This window comes from Falco cherrug, chromosome Z (assembly GCF_023634085.1).
Source record: "Falco cherrug isolate bFalChe1 chromosome Z, bFalChe1.pri, whole genome shotgun sequence".
Taxonomy (NCBI): Eukaryota; Metazoa; Chordata; class Aves; order Falconiformes; family Falconidae; genus Falco; species Falco cherrug.
Genome location: NC_073720.1, coordinates 68,107,965 through 68,128,881, shown reverse-complemented (window position 1 = coordinate 68,128,881; position 20,917 = coordinate 68,107,965). Strand labels below are relative to the sequence as shown.

General features: G+C 37.1%; 1 protein-coding gene across 1 annotated transcript in view; it reads left to right on the top strand.

Annotated features, from left to right (window-relative positions):
* AP3S1 (adaptor related protein complex 3 subunit sigma 1) overlaps positions 1-20,917 on the top strand; it is a 35,221-nt gene that overhangs the window by 1,922 nt on the left and 12,382 nt on the right. The window contains exons 2-4 of the mRNA XM_055699417.1: positions 1,596-1,687; positions 4,336-4,447; positions 13,045-13,116. Of these exons, the coding sequence (XP_055555392.1) occupies positions 1,596-1,687; positions 4,336-4,447; positions 13,045-13,116 (276 nt within the window). The remainder of the gene's footprint in view (positions 1-1,595; positions 1,688-4,335; positions 4,448-13,044; positions 13,117-20,917) is intronic.

The following is a 20,917-nucleotide window of genomic DNA, read 5'->3' as shown; positions in this document are numbered from 1 at the left end:
TATTTATAGATTTTGTGAGACTTGTACGTACTTGAGTATCAATTGAACCAGTACTGGAGGTGAATCTCAGGGTTTTTTTCTCAAGTAGAAGCATCTCCTGCTTTCTACAGAGATGAATTTTGCCAGGTCTTTGAAAGAGATAACTTGTTTGCTTCATGATACCAAAACTTATAAAATGTGTGTAACTTTTTTCCCTGATATATATGAGAATGAAAAGAGTTTCTGCTGCATAAAATGAAGTTAATAATATTTTACAATCACATTTGCAAATTGTAATTTGCAAAATAAATACTTCATGGCAATTCAATAGGAAGACAGATGTGCCATGGTTTTATGTTTCAGAATGGAAGCCTGTGGCTGTAATTTCCAAGTCAAAAATAAGTTTCTGAACAACTTGGTGAATAAGGACAGATTCTGAAAACAGAAGTTGTTTAAAACAGTCAATATCTTGGTTTCTTAAGGGAAGAAGACACATTGTCTTTTGCCTGCCACGCTAGAGAACATGGGGGAAGTAACTGAGAAAACTGCAATGGAGTAAAGCAGGCATAGTTTAAAGAATGCACACACCATAGAAGTAGAGGAGTCTGCACTTTCTTGTTCTGTGTTTTATGGAGCAATTTAATTCTGCTGGAGCTTTTTGCTGATGTCTTTTTAGATTCTAGAGCTTGTTTGCAAAATAACACATGAATTTAAGGTGGTGAATGCAAACCACACCATTGCCAGGCTTTGTATGCTTAGCAGTCGTGCAGGGTACTGCACTGTTCTAGCTGAAATAATTTTTATGATACATGCACCAGTTTTGCTTAGAAGATTTTGTTCATATAATGGTTTTAAATGATGACTTACATGCTTGGGCAGGGATGGGGGCTATCTGTGCTTGATAACTTTAGGGTTCTGTAAAACAAATGCAGGATTTCAGGAACTGTCTAAATTTTTTTTTTTACTATGGAAATACAGACTTGTTAAAAATGAGTCCACTTTTACAGAAGTGTAGCAAAAGCAAGTTTGCAGGAATGATGGAGTCACAATAGGGACTGCTGAAGAGTCAAGCAAATTCAGACTTGGAAGTGATGTTTCTGGTCTGCTAGCCAAGGAGTTAATGGCTTAGGAGAGTCTGTTGCTCATGATGTCATTGTGTTGTAAGCTATTTCTGAAAGAGTTATGTATTCTGGGATTTTTAGCTTCCCCATGACCTTCAAGGTTTTGAAACTGTTATCCCCCTTGTTCATGGGTGAAAGTAGTTTCAAAGCAAGTTCATAGTTGTTCAGGCTATGATGGAGATACAAAAAATTCAGAGTGCTTGGGAAGCCTTCCTTGAAGAAACTATTTTTAGATTCTTCAGGGCTTTTCAGAAGTTTATTAAAAACACTTTTTCACCATTGTTTCTCCATAATGTATTCTTCTGCAGTTAATGTTGTAAAAATTTTTTTGTTAAAATGACAAAACCGATATGCAGCTTGTTAATTGGCAGAGTTGAGGCTTCAGAAGTAGATAGTTTGAGGGTGCTGATACAGCTAATGAAATAGAACATAAAGTGTGTGTTATTATTTTTTAATCCCTTTTAGCTTGATAGCTAAATATGTTTTCTTTCATAGAGTGAAGATACGCAGCAACAAATTATCAGAGAAACTTTCCATTTAGTATCGAAACGTGATGAAAACGTCTGTAATTTCCTGGAAGGAGGGTTGTAAGTATCAAGTTTGAAATAAATGACCAATACTTATTGGCTAGCAAATATTACTGCTGATTATAATATAACTTTTAATGTAAATGCTATGTCACCTGAGATATTTTAATACACAAAGAATGGTATTGTGGTGCACCAGGTATACATATTCTTTACTAGCTGAAGTATACATGTATATATGTATCCAAATGAGTTAGGCAATAAAACTAGTGTGTTTCTAGTGCTGTAACTGACACAGTGGCATATCTAGTGCTATAATTGTTTCAGGCTTAAGATGGGGAAGGAACAAGGAGATGATACCTAACCAGTTTCCCTATACTCAAGCTAAAGATTTCTGATCTCAATTGAAGAGGCATTGGCATTTGCCATACTAATTGCGAAAATTAAAATATTTTGTAGCTGGTGCTTTGGCTTGAGCTCCTAAAATTTGAGCGAATAGCCTCTCATAGTAGGATTCCTCAGCCTTTTTATCAGGGTTCAGGCTTTCTATATAAACTAAAAAGGAACAAAAAAATAGGTTTTGAATGTGCTAATTAATGCAGTGCCAACCAAGATTTTTTATTAATGTGGGTGGAACAACCTATGAGAAAAGCTAGAGTTAGATCTTCTGTCTCTAGAAGACACACACAAAATACCCTTTCTTGAATCATCTTGGTTGTTTTTTTCATAGAATCATAGAATTTTTTAGGTTGGAAAAGACCTTTAAGAACATTGAGTCCAACCGTTAGCTTAACAATGCCAAGACCGCCACTATACTGTGCCCCTAAGCACCACATCTACACAACTTTTAAATACCTCTAGGGATTCTGATGTGGTCTTGCTTTAGTTGAAGAGAAGGAATTCTGAAATGGAAAAGAGGTTTAGAGGTATTAGTCGTCAAGAATAGTTACAAAGCCACCTTCTAGGAAAAAGTGTCACAACTGATGGAGTAAGCTCATGATCTCCATTCTAAACATAGAGGTTGTCATAGCCTGTTAAATACTGTAATTGTGGAAATTTCTGATTACTGAAAGTTACTATGCTAATGGCTAAATTTTCTGTGTGCAGAGTCAGTTAAAATGCTTAGCTGTACCATGTCAGCTGTGATGTCTTTTTCCTGATAAAGATGATTCCTGATTTTCTTTAATTTTTTTTTTAATTAAAATTATTCTCTTCCAACTACCCAACTGGTGATTCTGTCATTAGGTTCTTGGAGATTATTTCAAGCTGGAAACATGCTGGCTTGAATTCTGTAAGTGAAAGACAGAAGCTATTTGGAGCCTTTTAAAAAAAGTCACAGCTGTGCAACAAAAAGAAACTAAGACAAAGGGGACAATTCTAGCTTTCCTCCTACTGCTCAATTCTGGAGTTACTATTTCAACGTTTGGGTTTTTTTCAGGACAGGGATCACTTTATACTTTGCAGTTTACCCAAAAGCCTCAACAGTTTATATATAGTAACTAAATTTATATATACTAACTCTGTGTACTGAAGTATTTGAAAAATGTGGGTAAATAAAGCACAAAATAGGAAATGTTAATTGCTACTTCTTTCCACTTTCACATTTGTTTATAATATTTTTTTCTTCTTAATATGCAATATTTTGCAATATTTTGAACTTCTTAAACATAGTTCCTGCTCTTCAGGAAGAAGGGGTTCCCTCTCCCCAAGCATTAATGCAAAGCAGTGTGCTTAAGCAAAAGTGACTTAAAAGATTTCTTGTTCTTCCTATTTAGGTACATATTCTCTCCCTATGATAAAGGCAGAAACTAAAGGGATTAATTATGATATACCAAACAGGTGATACACCAAACAAATTCAGTTCTGGTACAGAATTGAGGGAGAATTATATGTTCATAGCTATATAGATTGAGGCTACAAATATTTTTGTTTCTATTTGAGCAGGCCTCCTACTGCTCAAAGCAAATGTTGGTGATCTCAAAAACATCTTATGATTTATATACTTTCTTTGGGAAGGGTACAGTAGAATAGTGGAAGGAAATGCCCGTTCAGACCTATTTTTGTTTAGTAGTTTGATGATTAATGAGTCCATAAAAATTTAATTGCTTCTGTGACTTTAACACTGCATCACAATCCACTGGTTGTAGTACAGTCTTATTTCTCAAGGTGCCAACCATTTTGTAGCACAAGAGTGTTAACATGTTCTTGGTTATTAAGCAGATTGTAAACCCAATTTAAGGCTTTTTCTGTAATTCAAATGCCAGTCTGAATAGTTTTCTTTTTCTGTTGATGCTTCCCTGAGAAGGGCAGGAAAGGGTTCAGAGGCATATGCTCTGTTGATCTGTAAAGCAGACTAATCTCTCTACAGTGTCCACTAGTGTGTAATGGAAACACATTTAATACCCATTTTTTGATAGAACTGCGTAATCTGTTTGAATTGATTTGAATAAAAAAGTGCATATGTTGTTTTATTATTATCCATATTAATAACAGTAACTGTGCTTTTGTGGTAAATGTAGCTTGGGCTGTCTTCGTACTTAGTATTCTTCCATTGTAATTACATCACAAACTGAAAGTTGTGATATAGTTGGATTTGGGATCTGCAGCCAGCCATTAACAATAGGTTTCCTTTAACTGAAATAACTGTGAGGATTTGCCCAGCTTATCCTGAGATGCTAACTAAGCTTTCCTGTTTTCTTCCTGTTTAGATTAATAGGTGGATCTGATAACAAACTAATTTACCGACACTATGCCACCTTGTATTTTGTCTTCTGTGTGGATTCTTCAGAAAGTGAGCTTGGCATTTTAGACCTCATACAAGTAAGGTTTTTTTGCTGCTTTGTTTTTTAACAAGTGGAATTTTACTTTTAATACTTTAGAACTTCAATATTTAGCTTTGTCTTTTTCTGTACTGTTTGGAAGTGAAGAGGGCTTTCATACTGTGAACACACCCGAATTTTTTGCAGTTTTCTGGATGTCTTTGAAAAAGGTGTAAGGAAGCAATTTAAAACCTACTGAACAATCAGCAGCTATTTTTTGCTGCGACTTTCAAGGCCTTGTTTTGCTTGCAGGTGAAAATCGTACTGTTCAAACATTTGCTAGACAAGTTTAGATTGTGAGACCCTTGATACATAAAGGTGTTTATGTCTCACTCACTCATTGTAAGTATATAATAGGTTAACACATCCAGAACCTCTTTGCATGAAACTTCCCTTGTGGCATATGAGCTTTTGGTCAGATATACCTTAGAAAATGAGTGCAAATGCTGCTTTAGACACGTGTTCTGCCTTGGGGGTGTGGGGAGAGGTGAGAAAGAAAGCTGGTATAGGTTCTTCCTGGATCTCAAGAAAGGCTTGGCAACAAAATGGCTTTATGACGTAACTGTTTAATAAAACAGAGTAAGATGAATGCAGACAGTAAATCTTATACCCCTTCAGGTGCTGGGCATCCCATGTTCATGCAGCATACAGTGGAGCCCAGGTAATTTTCCCATGGTGTGCTGTGCAGAGCAGATCCTGTCCCTGGCGAGAAGCTGTCCCTTTTTTGGACCTTTGAGCTGGTACATGATTTCATCAGAAGAAAGCAACTCTATTCCTAGAGGATGTTCTCATGAGAACTTGTTGCTGCAGTTAGGGGTACCGGGCAAGGCCGTGTAGGTGACGTAAGCACCAGTACTAAGTTGGAGCTGCCAGCAGGCTCCTGTGTTACAGTGTGCTGGCTGAGTTTACCGTGCAGCCAGAGAATTTGTGCTACACAGCACAGGCCTGTGCCTGCTCGGGTTGAGTGGTATTAAACATGCAACAGTTTCTTGGTCAGGATCAATATATTCCACTCCTTGATCCACCTACAGTTCACCTTTCCCAAAGACATTATAAATTACAGATTACATTAGTAAGGGACAGGCTTCTCAAGCGCAGTAGAGCAGACATGGCCTGTTCAAGATTACTAACTCCTTGAATACTTGTCTTCTGCAAGGCTCCCAATACAGTATGTATGATTTACACTGTTAAATGATCGGTATCATCTCAGCAACAAAACCCATGTCTGGTGATATGATCACTCTTATGTCAAGAGAACTGTTGACTACACCAGTGATTTTTCAACTTAAAATTTGCACATAAACAATTATAGTGATGCATGTTAGTGTAGTCAGATGTGGCAAAAAATACATTCACACCATGAAGTGATGCATGTCATTACATAAAATGGGTCTTGGAAGCTTGCACATCAAGAGAATTGATTTATTCCATAAGTAAAATCTGCAATACGCTGAGATGTGGGCCTGTATCTATTGATTATTCACTGCAGAAAGCACGGTGAGCCTTGAAGGTCTCACAGTTCCATGCAGACCTTTATTGGAGCTGTATAGCTTCTCATAGTCACCTATTAGCATTCAGAACAGAGGGCTTTTCTGAACAGTAGATCCAAATTGTCTTTCTGAGGGTAGCAGGGAATGAAGCTGGTTTTTGAGATCCTTATATCATCTTTGGTTATAGAAACATTCTGCAATACCTGAACAGTACAACTTACTGAGTGAGATACACAGTGGCCTTACATGTCATTAACAGTTTGTTGTACAGAGTTGTTTAGTTGCTTGTTGCATAATGTGTCTTCTTGCTTGGAAGTGCTAAAATAGTTATGAACTGAGAAAAGAAACAATATTTCATATGACTCAGGGGTGTTTTTCAAATAAACTGGATATTAAAAATATCTTATGTTTAATAAGGATAAGAAAGACTACCTAGGTCAATCAGTCTGCCCTGTTATGTTTTGCAGGGCCACTATGCAAGTTCAACTAACTTTTTATTTATTATGGTTTATTAAAAATGTTGTATCAGTACCTCCCCATCATTTCCAGTTGCACAGTGTAACCTGAATTGTACTTTAAGGTGTTGAAGCAAATCACTCGAGCTTATTACTACCTATATTTGTATAGCCTTCAAGCTTTCTGAAGTAGGGAGATCTTAAACTTTACTCTAAACTGTGTTGCTTCTTGTGCCAGAAGTGCTCAGATGGATTTCAGTCTCTCTGTCTTTACATTTCACATCCTCTGCATTATGCTGCAGTGTTTGATTACTTGCCAGTATAATTACTTGAAGGAAGCATAAAAAATAGAACTCCTGTTTCTATTTTTCCTGACCCATACAATTTTGTTCATAAATACAGTCTCACCACAGTCCCTGCAGATGTTCAGTTTTCACATTTCTCATGATCATTACTTCAACCATTTGATTTTAAGGTATACAAAGATTAATGAAACATATTTTTTTTCTAGTCTGGCTCACAAGAAGGATCTGTTTAATCCTCTTAGCAATAACAATCAGAATTAAATGTATCTTACACTGGAAAAGTACCCTCAAAGTTTGTTATTGCATCTGAATGCTATGTGCAATGCAGACTGGCAGTATATACACCAAAAAGAGCTTTGTTTTTTGTAGAGAAGTGTTGAACCATTTTCATACATCTTTGTGTACTGTAGTTCAGGGACAGCACAGGTAAGAGTAAGCCATCTGTGGTTTGTTATGAATCATACATAGGCTGAATTGTTTGAATAAGTAGTTAGGTAGAGGGCCAGTTTATGATTTCATGAAAATGAGCTGGTGAAATGAACCTAGAACTCAGTCTAGCACTTTAATCTCTTATAAACTGAATGAATCTATAGTGGATTAGATTACATATGGCAGTCTGCAGTTCTTTTCAGCATGAAGTTTTTGTTGTAATAGTTAAGATACTTCTGTGAAGGTCACTTGTATCACCATTGGGTCAGAGCTGTTTCACAGGGGGGTTTTTGGCTCAGCCTTAGTGAATACATTGTATGTATGTATTCATAGACTCTGCCTCAGATTTTATACTGTGTTCAAACTATATGTGTTTGAACACCTCAGGCAAATTCATACTGTAAATTTTTGTTCAGTTTCTTTTTTTTTAAATACAAAAGCAAGGTTCTGTTTATTGGTTTTGATTAATTGGATGGGAGATAGATCAGTATCTGTGCTAGGTAGGTTTTCCAGTCTTTTGGATTCAGTGTAAATTATGTCATGAGTTGTAGCTATTTCAGACGCTTTAGCCTGTGAAGTGTAAGGTTATAGCGCATGGAAATAAAGTACATAACAAGATATAACTAGCTGTAGACTGCCATGAGGAAAAAGTTGAGTGACAGTTATGATGGTACCTATGTTATGGACGTAAAAGCCTATGTCACCTTTAAGCATTTTCGAGAATTTTAGCCCATTGCTGTACTTCCAAGACATGTTGATGCAGTAAGCAGTTAAATCAGTGAGATCAGTCTTCCATGAAAAGTTGTATATAGCCATGCAAGATAATGTTCAGTAAGATGCATGGGGGAAACGCAGTGCAGTTCACAAATGATATTTTTCTCAGTTCTTAAAGATAAATCATCCTGACCAGAGATGCTTTTATGGAATTAAATAAAAAAAGGAGAGACGTACAACTAGGATACATGTTTTGGCAGACAAATCCATTAACTAGTTCTCAGTTAACACTATGAGTTTATTTTAGAGTTTGGTGGAAAGTAAAGGGCAGGAATTAATTAAAAGTAAAAAAAACCATGTTGACCTTAAAAGTCTTGTTAGTAATGTGTTTGTCTATTGATAGGTCTGCTTCAAAGACCACACTTCTGTTTTGACTAATCAGCAGGACTTGTACAGTCTTTTGCTTACACTGTAAGCTTGGCATTCTCTGAATAATCTATGAATAGTTTTTTTTAAAAAAAAAGTTTTTGAAAGAAAACTGGGATGTCAGTGTAAGTGTGGACAAATGCAGCAGCTGCTCCAAGGATTTCCCAATTAGAAATGCTGTGAAAGCTTGGTAGTTGATTTCATGTGCTTGCAACGATATGTGAATGATGACTTACTAAAGGCCACTCTTAGAGCAGAACAGAAACTAGTCTTGCGTATGGAAAACTGGTTGCACATTCAGACTGTTATGTTTTAAATGAGTCTGAAGTAGCATTTGAACAGTCAAAAGCAGTGAAGGACAGGGCTTTCCACGGGCTGATTGAATGAATTCTATCTTAAGATTTACCATTGCTATTTAGCCTAGGAAGAAGGATGGGATATTCTTTATATGAGTTACACCTATTGATTTTACTTAATTTTGGTACCTGCTTTTGTTAGTATTTGACATTATCTAGTATCAGATGCATTTAATTGATTTGGTGTTCTGATTTTTCTGCTAGCCTTGTTGTCTTCCCAATATTAATGTATATTTGATTCCTGTGTTTTGTTGTTTACCTAATGAAAAAATGAATCCTTCATGGTAGATGTAGTGCTTTACTTTTTGTCATATTGCTGAGTATAGGAAGCACCTGGCTTATATATAACCAATAACAATTTGTTATTTTGATTCATATACTTTAGTCTCCAGGTGTGTATCTGGCTTTAATATTAAAGTATATTTACTACAAAAGAAAGGTGTGGGTTTTCCTTTTGGGTTGGTTTTTTGTTTGTTTGTTTTCTTTTCTGGTTGCCTTGCATAGAGATAGATGTACATGGGTTTTTCTTCGAACTGTAAAAGATTATGATTTCAAAAGTGAAGCACAAGGGGGAGCTAGTAATTCGTTGTGCATGCATAGTTATTTTACTGTTACTTAAGTCGCTTATTTATGTTTCTTTTCCAGTAATATCACTAGGTGCATCTGAAGTCATTACTGAAGTACTTAAATTCTAGCAATGTTGCCATGGTGTGGAATTCATTTGACTCTCAGCTACAATGATGATGAAAGTGGCTTTAATTTTATTTACTATAACAATTGTTTGAAAGTGTCTTAAAATAGGTCAAGGAACATTACTGTAAAAACCTAGTTTACCTTGTAGACTAATGCTTTTAAAGACCAGTTATTTGTAATAGATGTATACCTTATAAGTGCTGGCATTACTGTGAGTGAACTCTCCATTGTGAATGGAAGATTGAGGAAGTTTCCAAAGTTTCCACCAGAAGTCCTTAGCCAGTTAGAAATTTCTTTGAAGAGTACTTTGTGCCATGTGATTTCTCTTAGATTAGAAAATGTTTGATGTGGATTACTGGTCATGCATTGCAAGCAGAAGTCTGTGAGTTCATTCAATGTGTGGTGTTGTTGCAATGTAACATGTAAAGGTTTCAAAGTAACCGTTGTAACTATGAATCAAACCTTATAGGAGAAGCCCTAGTTAGTGGACAAAGGTCACAAAAGTAAGACTACGTGGTGTTGATGTGTGGGCATACGTACTACTACTAAACACACACACCTGTGGGGGATTTTTGGAGGGTTTTCGTGTTGCATTTGTTTTCAGCATGTTCCTTTGTTTTTTCAAGGAACTAAATAGATGTCAAAACCAGAGTATGCAAGTTCATGTGCAAACTTGGTGATGTATATGAGGAATATTTTATTTTCTTTCAAAAACAGTGTCAAACTGTTATCTCTTTTAATTAATATATTTGGATAAAAATTACATTTACACTTTTATTTCCAATCTTCTTCCTGCAGCTAATACCAAGCAGCACTGTCTTTGTAACCTCATTCTCCTAAGGTACAAGGAAAGTAAGAGAACATCTCTGGTCATTTGTCTTGCTGCATTATATTTGTGACCTGTGTAGTTTCTTCTGCTTAACATAGACTTTTTTTGCTTGCTTGCATACCTTCTTCGTAGAAGACTTACTATCACAACAAATTAACAACAACCTTTAAGACAAAAAAAAAAAGATCTGCTTCACTTAGCTTCAGTATAATTTAACAGAAGCATATCCAGTTAACTGTTGTCAGTGAACCTTACTGTCTTGAGTCTGCCTGTGAAAATGCTCTACATTCCTTCTTTAAGTTATGAATTGGTATTTTGATATTAAAGAAGAATCCTTGTTCTAAATGCATGGAACATAAGTTAGATGTAGTTTGACGTTAAAATGGAGATTGATAATAGTAGTAATAGCAACAGCAGAGTATGATCATCTTCTCTTTTATAATGTAAGCAGGATCTGAGACCAGGGATTGAGATGTGAAAGTAATCTTTCTTGATATGCAAGGTAGACAACTGGAAATGGCTCACATCAAGTAGACATGTTTTACTGGGTCTGTAGACAAATACCTAACTATAGAAGCAGGCTTTTTACCCACAAAGAGTTGTGGTGAATGGAGTTAAACTCGGTGGCTGGTCACAAGTGGTGTTTCCCAGGGCTCAGTACTGGAGCCAGTTCTGTTTATGATGAACTGGACGAGGGGATCGAGTGCACCCTCAGTCAGTTTGCAGATGACACCAAGCTGGGGGGAGTGTTGACCTGCCTGAGGGCAGGAGGCTCTGCAGAGGGACCTGGGCAGGCTGGAGCGATGGGCCCAGGCCAGTTGTGTGAGGTTCAGCAGGGCTCAGTGCCGGGTCCTGCCCTTGGGTCACACCAGCCCCACGCAGCGCTACAGGCTGGGGCAGAGCGGCTGGAAAGGGCCTGGTGGGAAAGGGCCTGGGGGTGCTGGGTGACGGCCGGCTGGGCAGGAGCCAGCAGTGTGCCCAGGGGGCCCAGGCGGCCAGCAGCACCCTGGCTGGTGTCCCCAGCAGTGTGGCCAGCAGGACCAGGGCAGTGACCGTCCCCCTGCACTGGGCACTGCTGAGGCCGCCCCTCGAACCCTGTGTTCAGGTCTGGGCCCCTCTCTGCAAGAGGGACGTAGAGGGGCTGCAGCGTGTCCAGAGACGGGCAGCGGGGCTGGGAAGGGGCTGGGGCACAGGTCTTGTGGGGAGCCGCTGAGGGAACTGGGGGTGTTTAGTCTGGAGGCTCAGGGGGGACCTTGCTGCTCTCTACAGCTGCCTGACAGGAGGCTGTGGGCGGGTGGGGGTTGGTCTCTTCTCCCAGATAACAAGCAACAGGAGAAGAGCAAACAGCTTTCAAGTTGCGCCAGGGGAGGTTTAGATTAGAGATTAGGAAAGCTTCCTTCACTGAAAGTGTGGTGAAGCACTGGAACAGGCTGCCCAGGGAGGTGGTTGAGTCACCACCCCTGGACGTGTTTAAAAGATGTGTAGATGTGTGGTTTAGAGATGGACTTGGCAGTTTTAGGTTAATGGTTGGATTCAGTGATCTTAAAGGCCTTTCTAACCTAAAGTATTTCATGATTAACAAACCATGTTGAAAGGAGAGAGAATAAAAATCAGATGTTTAACTCCTTCCATATTGCTGCTTCAGGGTTTCAGTTTAGAGTTGCAAACCCCCCCAAAATACATTTAGTGATTAATAAATAGTATCAATGCATATTGTGACAAAATGGCCTTAAACCATCTAAAACTAAGATTAAAATATCACATAAATTGCAGCCTATTTACTGGTCATTAATAAATGATCTGTAAATTCTTACAGAAAATCTTCTTAATTTTGAGGATCCGAAGCTCTCAAACTCAAGTATATGTTTAACTTGGAGGTCATGACACACCTCATCTAAGTCAGTAGGTGTTCTCTGTTGCATAAAGGAACTTGTGCTTATACTTCCCTAGGACTGGAATCTTTTGTCAGCACTCACCACAAGCACATGGTGATTTGCATTTGGGAGCATTAGGAGTGTAAGTACAGTCATCTTTTCATTGTCTGGCCTAATTGGGGCCTGGGATGCTCTTGATGTGCCAAAAGTGGCTAACATGAGTACCAAGGAATCTGTTACAGAAGCACCCAGAGCGGGGTAATGTGCAGTCCATATCTGGCAGAGATCAGTGGCTGGACTTCAGCAGGTGCTATGGTTTTTTTCTGCTTTGTGCACTCACATTCTAGATTCAGGGAGAGGTTATTTGACTGGGTACAAACTGCTGGACTTCTCTAAATTTATGTGGTGTTATGCCTGATAGGATCAGCAGGTGTGACATTAAGACAGCTACCTTTTTCCTTGGTCCATCGTGGATTCAGGAGGTCTAAATCAGGTGAAAGCTGCTGTACTGTTGCTGGAAGTTGTAATGCTGACACTTGCATGATGCTGACAGTTTGTTTGCATTACACATGTGCCTATGTGTGGCAAAGTTAACAGTAGTCTGGATGACCAGGAGATGCCTGCAGTATAGTAATGGTTAAAAATAATAATAATACTGAAAAAAAACCCTAGCTGATTGTTGCTTAATAATTGGGCTCTAATGAAATGGAAAGGAACACTGAATCACAGCTGAGAAAATTGAAGCATATATGATATTGCTGTTTTTTCAAGATGTAACTATTATTTAAAACTGTGACTTTTAGCAGAGTTATAACATAAACTGACTTGTGCTTAATGGTTTTGCCCTCTACAGATAACATACTGTTGACATAACAATGTTAACTACATAATTTCTATAGATGCTTTTAATGCCTTAAAATCTGCCCAGTGTTTACTTTCTGTATTTGCTTTTGTTAAACCTCACACCTGATGGAGCTATTGAGTTTCTGTTAAAGCTTGACCTCAGGCTTTTTTTTTCTCTTTTCAGGTATTTGTGGAAACATTAGACAAATGCTTTGAAAATGTCTGTGAACTGGATTTAATTTTCCATGTAGACAAGGTACTGTGGTGAGCTGTCATAATACTTCTTGTCAAGTAAAATGTTAGGTTCAAATGGCACTTGATATTAAACTCTGCAGTGATTCTTTTATTGTCAGTGAAATCTAGACAATTTCTACCAACATACTGTTTTTAAGACTTAAAAGCTGCTATGGTGGAACATGTATTTCTGAGGAAAAATAAAATAATGCAAGAGCTCTTTGTAGTGTTACTGCATATATAATTGTCAGATTGGAGACATCTGAATATTCCCAGAGTAGGACTTAGTTTCAAGAAATAATTTGTTCTGTTTTGTTTATGGTTAGGTGTTATATTACTCAACTGAAGTTACGGGGTTTTTCCAATTATGGCTGGCAGTTGCCTTTCAAATGCTATGATTGTGTAATTTAAATACTGTGTGGATCTTTTTCTTCTAAATCAGAAACAGACATCACATCTTTTTTCAAACATTTAGAAACAATCTTGTTTGAATATTCCCAGCTATCAGGAACAAGTATTTTGTTTATTAACCCAGTTTTCAGAAATGCTATTACTGTAGTAACGTTTCATTTAAAAGGATATACCTAAAATGCTAAGAATTGACTATACAGAATTTATTTCTTCAGTTGCGTTTTGTGCCTACTCTTGCTTTCTGTGCAGTCACCTTTCCCCATCTGTGAACATCTTTTCGCATCAACAGCAAAAGACACAAAAACAAAATAAGACAAAAAACACTAAAGTGAAGTAAAAATAGCAACAAATATCCATTTGGATAATTGGATAAATAACCATTTGAAACTGGCTGAGTTTGTTTCAAAATTGGGAAGTTATTTTGGAAAAAACACCTGTACCTTGACCAGGCAGTGAAATGCAAATTACCTTGAGTAGGTATTTTGAACTGATACTGTGCTCATGAAAAGCCATTACGATTTCTAGCCTGGCTGGAACATGTTAGCTTTTTCTAAAATGGCAGGTTAAAATACAAAAGAATTTATGAGTTGTTTAGATATTGGCTTCTGAGCTTAAAGAACCCAAATACTGCCATCATTTTGTGGTAAGAAGTTTGATCTTTACCTTTAGCTGTGGAATACTTCAGCTGCTACGCAGTCCAAGCTGTTGCTCTGTAGCATGTTTCATTCAGTAGCATTCCTTAACATAAGTAGTCTTTTACACTTTATAGGAGAAACATCTTTCCAATAAATTGTAGAGAACTTACATGCTTCAGAATGTTGAATTTTTTGAAGAATATTTTATTTTGTATCAGATATAGATGATATTTTCTTCTTGAAAACTATTTGTCAAGTGGAAGCTAAGATTTAAGTGTTTTATTTGATTTACCAAGAAACTGCATGAGAATCCCATTAAATCTTGAAGCTATGATTTTCAAACTCTGAGGAAAATGTGAACCCTAAATACTAATTAAATATTTCAGAAAATGTAACCCATTTCCAAAATATAAGGTCAGCAAAACCTTGAGTGAAAAAAAATTTTAGCATGGTGCTAACCACTGCAGTAATTTTTAACTTGAGTGTAAGTCAGCAAAAGAATACAAAACAGAAACCTGAACTTACACAGTAGCGCAAGGTTACTACCAGCAGTACTGTAGCATTAGTTGTGCAGTTATGACTAATCTCATGCCATCTCCATTCTGCTTTTTTTTTTCTTCCAGTGTAATTGGTTTGTAAGGCTTACTTTATACCACAACATAGGATGAAAACATTTGATTCAGTACAGTTTAAGTTCATTAGTATTCTTGTAGATCTGTAAGAAAAAAACCCAGGAAGATGTATCTGTGAGAATGAAACTGCAGCATTAAATTCTCTCTAAACTGCTGGGAAGTTCACTGTCAAGCAGCAAAATTAACTGAGTCTTCTGAGTTATAACACAATGACTTTCTCTTGTCAGATATTCGTGGCCTGGCTTGTTAATAAATTTCAAGTGTGCAACAGGGAAAACCAGCAACTGCTGCTGGATGTTTTGTCTAAACAGAGTCTTAGTTATAGTGGATACTTACATGTGGGATGTGTCTGGAGCAAAACATTTCAAATATTTGCATTTTGAGCGGCCTGGTGTTGAGAAGAGTGAGGATGTGACTAATCGATTTGGATGAGAGTTGATCTGTGTCTTCAGTTCTTGATGTAGTTGTGGAAGGTAACTTTATTTCAACCCTCTTGCTAGAATGGCCTAAAAAACAAGAAAGACCTTTCTTGTAAAAAAATTATGTAGCATTTAAGAGAGTTAAAACTGTGTAATCTCAACAGCTGTTGCCTCTTCAGTAGCATTTTATGTGGCATTTCTATAAGGAAACATTTACCTTCATCAGGCAGCCATCATTATACAGGACCCAGTGATGGCTTATAGTAACCTGGAGCCAAGAGAGATGCTTATTCAAGAAGACTATTGGTATAGTACTAGAAATTGATTTGGAGAGAGGTATATAGGTGGGAATTAAATAGTGTTTTTTGTGTGCTGTAGCAGGGTGCTGGGAAGTGTAATTTGTACAGGAGAGAACTGAGCATTTTTACAGATGAGCTGTATTAAAAACAAACTTGCTATAGCTGGAGCAAAACGTTTGAAGAGAAGGAGCTTTATTTCAGTCCTGTACTGATTCCTACACTGAGTCCAGGGGTGTAACACTTTCTGATGGAAAAGATGTCACGGAAAGCTACTGTAAACATCTTTTACAACTAAAATATTAGAATATGTTCAGTTAGGGATGTAAGGAAATACTTCTATTTTTCCACAAGATTTTGGCACGTAGTGAAATATCTCTGGGAGTATCATGATCTCTTCCAAGAGCTTATCTGACCAGAACAGTGAACCCTCCAGAATCAGATTGCAGCTTAAAGACAAGAAAACATATTTGCCAGATTTTCCTGGGAGAGTTTTTTCTTGATGCATTCCTTCTTCACATTTATGAAAGCACACATTCTTGCTTTTAGACAGCTCATGGAACAGAAGTAGAACTCTTGATTTTTGTAAAAGCACCTCAGAATTCTTACTACAATGGAAATTTCAGATTTTGAAAAGGTGATGGTCTCAACAGTCTGATCTCTTTTAGAATATAAATGTAAGAGGTGTACTCCATGTGTCTTCAGTTTTTCTTAGACACTATTTTGAATACACTGTTGAAGTGTATTTTGCACTTCATTGCCACTTAATGCTTTTTAATTCAGAAATTTTTTTGTTTATTTAGGAAAATAATTAGTGATTTTTTTAGTTAGAAAAAGTAGAGAAAATAAAATGTTTTTGATAAGTTAATATGTATTTGTAATGAAAAATAAAAAATAGTATTAAAAATGTGTGTCTTGCTACTGCTTATGTCTGGGCAAACTTGCTAGTACTGTTTTATTCTTATAGTGTATTTAAGAGAAGGGAGTAAATCGATTACAATGTTTACATAATAATATTAGTCATAGTTGTGATTTCCTTTCATTACAGATTAGTGAGTAAAATTAATTGTATTGTTATTTGGAAAATCGTCCCTTTAGAAGAAAAATGAGGCAAGACAAAAAAATGGTTAGCTACTGTGTCAGTTCATGCTTTATAAAGATTTCTAAATACTGCTTGTTAGACTTCCATATTACATACTAAAAGCAGGGAAAAAAAATAGTTAAGCACGATCCAAGGTTGGAACAGTTTGCATGGAAGAAGTTGTTAAATATTCAAGATACTAGAGGCAGGGAAGTAAGAAGTGTATTGAAAAAGTGTTAAAGGGTCCGAAGGAAATAACAACTCTTGTTTCTCAGGAATAGAGAGCAGCAGGATATTAGATGACATTTCAGGAAGTACATTTGAAATAAATAAAATGCGTTTTTCGTGATTGATAATTAAATTACAGAATGTCCAATTTTATCATAGATACCAAGAATATTATAAATAGGTTAAAAAGTAATAAGATGTGTTAACCAAAGGAAAATCTGGCAGGGGTTATAAAATACAATAATATAGCAAGAGACAGCAAATAAACTGTGTTTCAGGAGTCCTTAAAATGGGGATATTTGGAAACAGACAGTTTATGTCAGGATAGATCATACTCTAAAGATTTCTTGCATAATTTTTTTGAGTGTCAACTGGTGAATTTTTGAAACCAGATAATGAACTAGGTGGATTTTGCTTTCTGATTTAATAAAGCCTTTTAAGCATGCGTGAGTGTAACTATGCTACACTTGAGAAGTAGTAAGTGTTAGTATGCTCCTGACCAGTTTTATAATCTCATAATCTGTTTTTTTATGAGGTTGGCTGATGCAAGACCATTGTATCTAGAAATGCAATGAATTGGTCTTTCCTAATTTCAAATATATATACACACACGTGTTTTTTTTTTAATTTCCTATTCATATATATATACACAGACATTTTTAGTACAATTAATATTGCTGACATATGCATTACACTTACATAGTCTCTAATTCTTTCTGTATAGCTTTTCCTGAAAATTTGGATTTCCTGCCTATAATGGATAGAGCAAGGTTCTGCTCTGAAGCATTTGTTTTTACCAGTGAAACTTTCTCCACATCATGAAGTACCACGTTTTTACCATAAAATTCTAAGAGAATTCTATTATAGACCTAGGGAGGTGCCTGGTACAAGGCGTTGCTCCCAGCAGGGTCAGCCATGGGGGTCAGACCGGGCTGCTCAGGGAGGGAGGGAGCCTGCACAGCCCCTGGGCAGCCTGTGCTACCACCTTGCCTGCCTGTCCTCCTGGAGAAGTGAGTCTTAGTCTCTCCTGTCCCTTGCCTTTCTGCCATGCCCTGCTGAGAAGGTCCCACTCACTGACAGTCCCTTGTAGGCACTGGTGGCTGCTGTTAGGTACCCCAGGCGCCACCTTGTCCAAGCTGATCCAACCCTGCTGCTCCAACCTCTCTGCGCAGGACAAACGCACTAGTCCCAACAATTTTAGTGGCTCTCTGCTGGACTCACTCCATTTATTGATGTCTTCCGTCCACTTGTAGGCCCTAGACTGGACACAGTGTTGTTCTAGATGTAGTCTAATAATACATTATATATTTACCATGTCAGTAGCCCTCTAGAGGAAAAAATTACATCTGTTATGAGTAGTGTTGACAGGACTGTAAATGCTTACCTTTACCTATTGTGGAGGGAAATAGTGCCTAAAACTGGCATAATTTCATTACATTTCTTTTTAAGGGCACCTTGCAATCTATTTCAGAGAAGCCAGAGCACTTGTGAAAACTTAATCAAATGCTCAATCTCTTATTTTGTTATAGGTTTCGTATAGAGTTCAGCCTGTTATTTTAGAGCTTCAGCTCTCAGTGTTTCAGAGTATCATGTGTATCATCGCATCATGAGTGATGCCTCAGTTTATCAGTAAGCTGTTTTAGAAAGAGATTACCTGAGAAAAGCGGTGTCTTGGTTTAACCCTGGCCGGTAATTAAGTACCACGCAGCTGCTTGCTCACTCTTTCACCCTGAGGGATGGGGAGGAGAGTTGAAAGGAATGTAAAACTTAAGGGTTGAGATAAGAACAATTTAATAATTGGAATAGAATAAAAATGAAAGAACAATAATAACGATGATAACAGTTACAATGAAAAGTGGAAGGGAGAGAATAAAAAACAGAGGGAAAAGAGGAAAGGAACATGCGGTGCTCAATGCACCTGCTCACAACTGGCCAACCAGTCCCTGAGCAGCGACCTGCCCGTCCCATCCCAGCCAACCCACCAGGTATGGTATCCATACCAGGCATGCTGTCCCATGATATGGAATACCTCTTTGGCTAGTTCGGGTTGGCTGACCTGGCGGTGTCCCCTCCCAGTTCCTTGTGCTCCTCCAGCCTTTTTGTTGGCAAGGCCCAACGAGCTGGAAAGTCTCACATCAAAGCCAAAACACAGCACTGCACTAGCTCCTGAGAAGATAATTAAGTCCATCCCAGCTGAAACCAGGACAAGAAGTCTCTTTTTTTTTTGTTGTTCGTAAAAACATAACTCATTATTTTTTGTTTTATTTTAAAACAAATTAATAACCTGTAAAGATCAAGATTGCTCTTCTTCATTCTTTTGTTCTGTCCTACTAGACTTCCACAGCCTGTTCCATGAAGTTCTCTGCTCAGCAAGTCGGACTAATCAGGAACGTATGGAGGTGTCACTTCTTGCCACTTCAGTCAGAAATACATGTGAATTATTCCTGTGCTTTAAATGAAAGGGCCAAGTTCTATACTAAAGTTTTCAAGAATGTTAAGTGGAAATTGAATTAAATTCCTTTGCTTCTCCAGGATGTAGGCTGGAATTTAGACTCTTATGACTTCTCAGTGCAGTTTCAGGTATCCTCCACAAATTAAAACATATTCTTCAACAATGGAAATATTTTTTTGACTTTGAAGTGAATAGTTTCTGAATTTTGGGGCTACCAGTTCAGGCTAAAGTTAAGCTGGAATTTCTTCCTTGACATCACCAGCTCTGCCAAAAAGAGCAAAATGAGAAATACTCCTCTAAAATCTGGACATGATGACTGTGGTTGCTGTTTTGGAGCCAGGTGCATTTATGCATTGCATAAAATTCAAATCTATTAATCTGCAGCAGCAAGTGATGGTGTTTGCATTGTTACACTGCATTTTTATTGAAAGATGGAAAAGAACCATGTCATAGTAAATTCTCAGATTAGATAAGACTAGCCAGAAAATTTTCCACTTCTGTAGGGAGAAATGAACTGTTTGTTAGTCCTGTAAGTCTGTATAATGCCCATTCAGAAACCAGAAAAATCCCAAAATTTCATAGCATGTGAAAAATACTTCTTTAGTAAATTATTGATAAAATATAACCAAAATCATCAGATAAATTTATGTATTGTTATAAATAAATGTATTATGAAGATCTTTGTAGGTTTTATGTTTTGTTTTTGGTGGCCATGCATATTGTATTAGCTAGTCTTCCTATATTCTGAGGAGAATGCCACATGGCTTACAAGTTGTGGAGTAGTCAAGAAAGCTTGCTAAACGTGTGCGGAAGCTTAAAAACATCACTGATCTTGGAATGGAGTGTGATTGTGACTGAAGCTGCAAATCTGTCTACTTCTACTCCCTAAGGAATTATCAAATCTAATACTGTGTTGATTAATAAACTGTGATTCTATAACATCTTTAGACAGGCCTCTTTAAAGTTGCATACTTTATAACCATCGCCAGTGGCAGAGATTTGTTGTCCTCTAAGTGCTGTTAGTGGTTGTTGTTAACCTTCTAGTTAAGGAAAAATAAAAAACCATTTTTGTGTCTCTTAATTTTTTTATAGTAGCTTCCATATTAAAATATTTGATATTTTCTTTTTGATACTAACAACACTTTAAGTTAACTTCTTACATCATCAGCTTATATTATCAAGTCTTCTGTATGAGTAAAATTGAGAACTGCCTGGAAAATCAATATTTTTCATGTGATTCTTCACCAATTTGTGACCAAATGCAAATGTAAATTTTTATTTTATTTTATTTTAGTATTTCAGGTAGCCTATACACTGTATTTGCTAACTCCTATTTGTGTACAGCTATAAGCTGTTTCCTTATGCTATGAACAAGTAGCAGTAAATAGTGGTGATGTCTTTCAGTGTATTTGGATTGTCAGTGTGGAGTAAATTAATGTTAGATTACCATGTCTTTAGCTTTTAGCTGATTGTGATGTTAAAAGCTTTTAAATCCACTTAGTAACAAATCAGGAGAATTATTGGCACCACTTTGAAATTATGCTTTTTACCTTGGTATGTTATGAGGGACATATATATGCCAGGAATAAGAATGGCTCACTAAGGATTGTTGGTCTTTCTCATAAGTATTTGATTCTTAAAGCTATATTGAGCAGCAGTAGGCAGAGAG